The sequence below is a fragment of the Glycine soja genome, chromosome 19 (assembly GCF_004193775.1).
Source record: "Glycine soja cultivar W05 chromosome 19, ASM419377v2, whole genome shotgun sequence".
Lineage (NCBI taxonomy): Eukaryota > Viridiplantae > Streptophyta > Magnoliopsida > Fabales > Fabaceae > Glycine > Glycine soja.
In genome coordinates this window covers 32,774,109-32,783,021 of record NC_041020.1, presented here as the reverse complement: position 1 = coordinate 32,783,021, position 8,913 = coordinate 32,774,109, and the positions used below count along the sequence as shown (strand labels likewise).

The window sequence follows — 8,913 nt, the reverse complement described above, 5'->3', positions numbered from 1 at the left end:
TAATTTGTCTTAATTGCATTTGTTGCTATGTGGACCTGCTGGCAGCATAACCCTTCTGCAATAAGCCAACATAGAAGCTTAAGTAAATATCTGGTTTTTTTCTAAAGCTTTATCTGGAGTCAACATGAATAACCTATGATCCCATCATCTCATCTAACCTAACTCAGTAATCAAACAGACAATGATTAACATGGAATTCAGCATATTTTATTGTACAATAAAATATGACACCACACCTTTTGTTTTTCATTTTGGTACACCATGCATCAATAACATCATGAAGCCAATCAGTTTTAGTAAGTTTGTAAAATATTGGGCAAGATGTGTTGTTGTGTTGTGCCACGTGATGTGAACAACTGAATGTTATACCATAAATGATTAATTTCATGGCTATAGGAGTTTAATTTTTCATATTTGAACTAAATATATATATTGGACATACTAGTGAAAGATGTGATCTAGACATCATTGATCAATGCAAAGATCAATAACCTTTTAACACAATTTTGGAAAAGATCTAAGTTATTTGCTACTATAACAAAGATCTTCCAATTATATAATCAATAAAGCACACAATTTTATGACTTATTATTTTACCGTATTAAATATTTTTTGAAGTGCATGGCGCTCATCAAGGCCTTGAAAGATGGAGAATTGATTTTTCCACGGCTTGCCATCTGGATAAATACACCAAAAACAACCATAAGCCATTCTTCTAACCAGAGTAGCTAACACTATTCTACAATGCAACAGAAATATCATTTCAAAAGAAGCACCTAATCCAACTTGATATACCCAAATGGCAACTTGGGGTGACTTTCATCAGTTTTATAAGCTTTTCAAGGTTGTCTTTACCATCACAGCCTCCTATCCATCCCCACTGCTTGGCCAGATTTAACCTGCCACACGGGAGTTTGGAACCTAAAAAAGAAATGTAATAGAGAGTAATTTTCGCATCCATAGGAAGTAACATTTTAATTTTCTGTAATTTGATCACCTGGAAATTAAACCACACAACAAAACTTGAAAGACATTACTCATTCCTGTTCCATATATCATCTCCAAGTATATTCGTAGCTTTTCCCTTCTAAATCTTCCTTTACCTGGTAATTGTAAGTTATATAATACAACTAAGATGTAAAAAAAACCACCCTTTTGGATAAAAAAAAACTTGGAGATAATTATTTCTTATGCAGTAAATGTTTAAATAGGAGTTTAGGATTCAAAAACTAGAGATGCACTATCATATTGATCCAAGAAGGATTGTCTAGCAATATTCCTTAACAACACAAGTTAAACTGACAAATATGAACAAACCTCAATGATTAAGTTCTCAAACAAACAAGACCATACATACCTTTGGCATACTGCATGAGCAACTCATCTGATCAAGTTGATCCCAAGAAAAATCATGGGAATTTCCACACGAGTGGCAGTCGTCAATATAACCATAATGCCTACAATAGTTATAAAAGTAATCAATAAAAGAGTACCAACAAAGCAAATTAAACGAGAACACACAAAAAATTAAGAAAAGAAAACCCTACTTTCATGAATCTTCCCACGACTCAATCTGATACCCCAACAATGCAGCCTCCGTGGCAACCCCAATTCCATTACAACAGAACATGCAAATTAAATATGCAATCACCTATCAACCAAACATCACAATTACCACATGTAAGACAAAAAAATCATGAAATTCATAAAATTCATAAGCATCCCAAGTATCCCACCAACCAAGCATATATAGATAAATATTAATGATTTTCATTAAAATTTAATTTTAAAATAACATTGTTTTTGTTTGAATATTTTTATTATTAAAGCAAATTCAATATAGAATTTTTAATCCAACACAAAAGCTTTTAAAATTATTTAATTCAATCAATTCTTCAACTTGGAAACAAACACATGAACATTTAACCTAAAAAATAATGATAACCGGTATTTCAACATGATTATGATCTAACGTGAATCCAAACACCCACTGCATTGAACTAGAATCTCACATCAAACAAAACATAAACAAAGAACGCTCCATATGAGTAGCCATCAGTGGAAGTAACATACTGCATGCCACCCAATTTCACAGTACTAATTAATGCCATACATCAAGAAAGAAGAATCACTATTCAAAAGAATCAAAATCAATAAAATCAAATAAACTCTTCTGCAAATAATAATTCATCATACCCCAAATGAGTAACCACCCAACGGCCAGTTGCACTCTCTTGCCAGAAAAACGTGTCACCGGCGGCAAGTGCTACTAAATCCAAATCCATTTCAGTGTAGTAACTACTCTTGCGCAAAGGCAGGAACTTTAGCACCGACACACTTAATTAGAGAGGAGTTATGTGGAAAATAAGTGCAAGATGACGAAAGAGTTTGACACGCATAAGAGATGGTAAATAACATGTCGACGGGAAAAAATGATGTAACTGTCTAAGTGCTTTTAATTGAAGTGATGAATAGTCTGTGGGTCAATAACTGATGTAGTCCAAGATGTGGTTTTCAAAGTCTAAGTGGTTTTCAAAGTCTAAGTGGTTTTATTTTTTATTTAATCAGCTTTTTGTATATATAAGGAACAAAGTTCATGCTTCCGGGCACTAAAAGAGTTAGCAGAGTCAGTGACTTTGATGGAGAGGGAGTTTCCTTAGTGCTTTAATTGGTCTGAACGTAGAAGTTGAAGTTCAGAGCTTGCAACCCTGCATTGCTAGAAACTTTCTGCAGTTTATGTAGTAAATTTTTCTTTCCCTGAACTTGGTGTTGTTGTAGGTGACGATCATTGAGGTATATGGCTGCAATATTGGGGCCTCATGGGAGAAATTCTATGACCCCAAAGTACTCATTTTTTGAGTCATTTGTTTTTTGTCTATAGTTGCTCTCGATCTACCTTCTTTGTCCTCGTTATTTGTGTGATTGAATTGTTGAGTTCTCATTATTTGTGGTGTTAATTTTTTCTAGCCTTCCTTGGAATCCCAGTGTTGAGTTCTAATTTTTGTGAATCTTGATGTCTGTGTATGTTTGTGAATTGTGATATGCTGTAACATCTTGTTTGATCCATGCAACCAACCTTGCCTAATGGGATGAAGCTTGGTGGTTGTTATTGCTGCTTATGATATCCTAAATCTCAAATGTTTATGAACTGCTGATTTGATAGATTTGCATATGGCCAGCTTCGAAGCTCTTGAAGTTAATTGGTTTAGATTTTCTATACAACAGAAGCCAGTAAAGTTTACAAGTGCTTCAAAACCCGTAGCTAATATACAAATGGTTTTAAAATTAGGCAAGGAATCTAAAGCTAGATGTGTCTTCAGTTAACAATTATTACCCTGCAATATTGGCTCATTTATTTTAAATATAACTAGGTATAAATGTCCCATGTTTAATCCTAGGTTCACCCAAATGGAATTTGCCTAATTCTTTCACGAATGATGTTCTCTTGTAAATATATGTTAGTTATATGGGTTGTTTTGCTGTTTTCATGTGTGGCTAAAGTTAATGATGAGATATTATGTTTGTGTTGTTGTCTAGGTTTTTTTTGCTGCAGGCTTAAGTAAATTATAATCTCTGCAGCAATGGATGATAAACAAGAAAATTTGTTACCATCCTCCTTGCCTAGTCAGTTGTTATCAATTGATGAGGAACTATGGCGGATGATTGAAGAGAGGGCGCAAGAGATATTATGGACAATTCAACCCAATGTATTATCTGAGGTGAACAGAAAGAATATTATTGATTATGTTCAGAGGCTGATTGGAGAGTATTGTGGTGCACAGGTTAGAGTATTTTGATCTAATAATCATATTTGTAAATTTTTATTGCCAAAGTTGGTTTCCTACATTTGGTCTTTTCTTTGTTTAGTGAATTTGCTTTCTTGCCCTCATAATTAGTTGGGTGTTCTTGCAGCGTTAGGTGCTTTAAATGATTTGTGTATAATTAGTTCTGTTTTTATGTTTTTATGTATGTTATGAATGTTCTTTGATTTCTTTTTAGAAATTAAAGGTGAAAAACTTTTTTTCTTTTTCCTTTTTTCCTATCAAACTTTGTTTTTAAAACCAATTAGATTTGAAAGTGATTTTATTATTTGTGTTTAAATACTTTTTTAATTCTCATAATTAATAAAAAAAATATTTTATCCTAATAAATTATGATTGTTTTTTTTTCCATCTTTTAAGCAATTTAGATTGTATTTTTTTATTATCTAAAGCACTAACTAAATTATTTTTTTAAGAACCAAAATCAAAACAAATATAATTTGTAAGAATTAAAACCAAAAATAATTACAAGAACAAAAAGAAAAAAAACATAAAATTGTAAGAAATAAGAAAATATTTAAGCCTATTATTTATATTTTTATTCTATTGTCTTATTGTCTTTAACATGATTTTTTTAGCATGTTGTTGGCTATTGTATACTTTCACCATACAGTATATGCGCAAATTGACACCTTCCCCTTTAGACTTCATCCTTTTCCCCTCTTATATTTAGATATCTAAAAAACATAAAAATCATGCCATGGAAAATCGGGTTATCACTTGCAAGTCTTAAGCTTTCCATGTTGTGTTTTGTTTACTTTACACTGAGCGCGCATGCGCACTTACTCTTTCTTACCTAGATCACCAGATATATATTAAAGCTTTTTTCCATTTAATATGAATTGATACTTCATAAAATCATAAGCATGCGTGAATTGTATGCTACCAGCTTAACATTTACGGCCAGAAAATTGATTGCAGTAGTGAACATTGTTGAAATCAGGAACTGGACACTATTTCCAAAAGGAAAATGCTTCAATTTCAAATTTACAATTTTTTTTTAAACCTCATTGCTACCTTAAATTTTTTTGGTGCCATTAACAAGTTGATTTCATTATGTTTATACCATTACAGTTGTGATCATAAATGAAAGTTTTACCTCTGTGGATCAACTTCAGGTTTTCCCATTTGGTTCTTTTCCTCTAAAAACCTATCTTCCTGATGGAGATATCGACTTGACAGCTCTTAGTCATGAAGATGAAGAGGAGGATTTGGTACGAGCAGTATGCAATATACTTAAAAGTGAAGATGACTCTGAATACCAAGTAAAAGACATAGAACATATACGTGCACAGGTTTGGAAACAAAATTTTCTATTTAAACGGTTATAATTACCTTTTTATATTCAAAATTAATCATTTTCTGTGTTTGACTTAATTAGAAAGTAGTGTTTAATGTTCTTTTTGTTAAAAGGATATCTCAACTTTATTAGACTTCCTTTTTTATGTTTGGATGATGGGTTGTAGGTTCAGGTTGTGAAATGTACAGTGAAAAATATACCAGTTGACATCTCTTTCAATCAAATGGCTGGACTCTATACTTTATTCTTTTTGGAGCAGGTATTTGTATTAATTAATGTTTACTATTAATTAATTAATGTTGACACTTAATTGGTGTTCTTTAATTTCAATAAGATTAAATCTCACTCGAGCTACTTTTCGTTTGCACAATTTTTGTATGCTTGAACTTGATAGTTAAGTAGATCTTATATGTGGTTAGTCAAAGTTGTAATTGTGAATATATGAAGTGTTAAAAGTCATTATATCAAATTTATAAAGATTTACTGCTCTTTTTGTGTTTCAAAGTCATGTTGACATTTTTACTTAATTTCTTGTTATGTTTTTACATATCGGCTTTTCTGCCATGTCTCTTTCTAGAATGTGTACTATACATTCTTAAGTTATGTTTTCGGGATCATGTAGAGTCAAAAATAGTGTGAATGATTACGAATAGAAGACCATAAAAAATTTGTCTCCATTCAAATTTTCTTTTTTATTTCTATTTAGGCTTTGCTAATTTTGTTAACTAACAATAAATTTTTAGGTTGACCAACTTGTTGGAAAGAACCATATTTTCAAACGCAGTGTGATCTTAATCAAATCCTGGTGCTACTATGAAAGTCGAATTCTTGGTGCACATTGTGGCCTGTTATCAACATATGCGACAGAAATATTAGTCTTATATATTATCAATCGTTTTCATTCGTCAGTGCGGGGTCCTCTAGCGGTGAGTCAAGTCTTCTATCGACAATATTCTTTGCACCCCTTCAACATTGGTATTTAAATCGAGAACAATAAAACCAATGAATCACTACTACTAGCAGGTGTTATACGTATTTTTGGACTACTACAGCTCATTTGATTGGGAGCATAATTATATTAGTATATGGGGTCCAAAAGTCTTATCCTCCCTTCCAGAAATTGTTGGTAAGTGTTGTGTTGCGATGCATAAGCTATTGGATGTATTTTCAATCTACAGTCATTGATGTATCCCAACTTGCTCATTGCAGATACACCAGAATATGATCAGGGTGAATTCTTGCTCCAGAAAGAGTTTCTAAAAAACTATAGGGATATGTGCTCTTCCAAAGCAAAGGCATCTGAGACAATGACCAATGCATTTCCTGTTAAGCACATGAACATCTTGGATCCTTTAAGAAATAATAACAACCTAGGTCGTAGTGTCAACATAGGTAATTTTGTCTTCTAAAGCATCAATGGATTATGGTGACTATTTTTTGTACTTTAATTGTTTTATAGGTTTTGCTTCATAATAATGATCAAAGGACTTGAGAAATTTATGTAGATCCTAGTATTACCCCATGGAAAAGTTTTTATAGTGGAGAATATCTTTATGTATGGTTTAAGAACATCTATAAGTTCACTACAACTTAGCATGCTGGTGAAAAATTGCATCAAGGCTTACTCAAATATCACTTTAGATATATCTATATTTGATATACTCCAGTAGTGACTTTACAGTTTTATATATGATGTTGAAATAATTGGAGATTGTGATGCTTCATGACATTATTTCAAACTTATAATGGTTACTTTTTTAGAACATATAGTTCTCTTCCATTTATATACTACCTTTATACTTCCTGCAGGCAATTTGAGTCGAATAAGACTTGCTTTTTCCCTCGGTTCTCAAAGGCTAAAGCAAATCCTCACTCTCGCGGGAGAAAACATGGGTGCAGCACTTGAGAAGTTTTTCTTCAACACTTTGGAAAATAATGGGAAAGGGGAAAGGGCAGATGTTGGCGTTCCTGTTTCTCCATTTGGTACTGGAAGATTTGAAGAGTCTGTCCTCAGTGGAGATTACGATAGTTACTATGGTTGGTCACAATATGTTCAACAATATCCTAATTATGCCATGCCAGTAACAACTGTACCTTCCCATTTTCCATCTCCACCTCATCAGGACAATATCCTTGCACTATCGACACAACTAAACTGGAGTGAAGGCGATTTTCCTGCATTATCAGCACAGCAAAATTGGAGTATGTTTTATCAAAGTGGTACCAATGTATATATCCCAGGACAAACACTCTTTCATCCAACTTACAGCCTTGGAAAAGGAGGAAGATCACGAGGAACAGGGACATATATACCTGACTTGGTAGATTTTCTTTCTTATCAAACTTTATCTATTTATGTAATAACACACTATATCACCCTCAAAATGGTTACATCTTGTAGAGTTATAATTGCTACTGGGATATACATGCGAAGGCAAACAGGCCAAGGAGATTTCCTTATGCAAAGCACAATGCATTACTCAAATCATCTCCCAAAAGTCAGCAAGAGAAAGAGTTTCATACTGAGACAAAACCATTTGAGCTTTCAGATGAAGACTTCCCCCTTATTCCAAACGTTTACAAGGCTACACCGCCAACACAAGCTCAAGAGTCTACTCCGTTAACAAAGGTTCATTCTGAGACAGACAAGGATGGTAATTCAAGGTTGTCTGAGCTCTTAAATGAAGATTTCCCCCTTCCTTTGTCAGCACAAGTCAAAGAGTCTGCTCCATTGGCAAAGGTTCTTTCTAAGACAAACATGGATGGAAATTCGCGGTCATTTGAGCTCTCAAATGAAGATTTCCCCCTTCTTCAACGCACTCACAAGTAGTCTGCTCCGTTAACTAAGCAAGACAAGAGTTCCCCATCCTCTAAAGAGTCTAAACTAAAAATATTGAGCTTGAAACTCACAAGTATCCACAGTCACTGGAAAAACAACGTTTGTCAACAAAGGGTGAGAAATAAGATTCTAGTATTTCATCATCTCAAGAAACTATGCTGGTAGTTCCAAAGGTGGAATTGGAGTAGAAAGAGGTATATCTCCTGAGAGCAATGAGCAGATGGATTGACAGTTTTATCATTGATATTTTGTAGGATACTAAACGGAATTCTAATGTATTGTTGGTGGGCTCATGTTCTGATCTAATAACTTGAAAATAATAGCTAAATTTTCTTTTTCTTTTTAGATATGTCAATTTGGGAGAAAATTGATAGTATAGTCTCAAATTTCATAGGAACAAACAATTGGTAGGGATGTTAACCGATTTTGCTCGGCTTTGGTGGGAATAATTTACCATTACTCTAGGGACAAGGACAGAATGGCATATTTGTTCTGAAGAACTTGTACATAGTAAGTTAAATCTTTTGATCTTTTATGGGCTAGTTCTTGTGACCATGTTTAGATTTTGGATACTAGCAGAAGAACACTATGTTTCGATTAGTAATAAAGAATGAAACAAAATGGACCGGGCATAATGTGGTGATATGGAATAGATTGTATGAAATAAAAATACTATTTTATAATTTAGATGTTTTGCAATAGCATCATTTGCATAAAGGACATAATGGAATCAGTTATAATTATTTAACTTTTTGTACTATCTTTATTCTAGAAATATTTGTATTTTATTTATTTTATATTCTTATTTTAAAAAAGAACTTTCAAAGAAACAACATTTTTGTAAGAGGATAATTTAAACAAAAATGTTTCCCAAAAAAATTAACAGTTCTGAAAGAATTTTTTTTTTTGATAAATAGCTTCCATAATGCTTTGTAAGAAAATACTTCGCTCTA

The 8,913-nt window shown here is 32.9% G+C and overlaps 1 protein-coding gene across 1 annotated transcript; it reads left to right on the top strand.

The window, feature by feature from the left end:
* Window positions 1-3,517: 3,517 nt before the first annotated feature.
* On the top strand, window positions 3,518-8,495 carry LOC114399966. Its single transcript, XM_028362193.1, has 8 exons — window positions 3,518-3,782; window positions 4,940-5,116; window positions 5,288-5,380; window positions 5,865-6,047; window positions 6,145-6,247; window positions 6,331-6,513; window positions 6,931-7,442; window positions 7,523-8,495. The coding sequence occupies exons 1-8, from the start codon at window positions 3,582-3,584 to the stop codon at window positions 7,949-7,951; spliced, it is 1,881 nt and encodes a 626-aa protein (XP_028217994.1). The 5' UTR covers window positions 3,518-3,581; the 3' UTR covers window positions 7,952-8,495.
* Window positions 8,496-8,913: the final 418 nt, after the last annotated feature.

Coding starts and splice junctions, on each gene's coding strand:
- LOC114399966 (XM_028362193.1), top strand. CDS start 3,582: ATGGATGATAAACAAGAAAATTTGTTACCATCCTCCTTGCCTAGTCAG. Junction 5,381..5,864: donor CTTTATTCTTTTTGGAGCAG/GTATTTGTATTA, acceptor ATAAATTTTTAG/GTTGACCAACTTGTTGGAAA. Junction 7,443..7,522: donor GGACATATATACCTGACTTG/GTAGATTTTCTT, acceptor TACATCTTGTAG/AGTTATAATTGCTACTGGGA.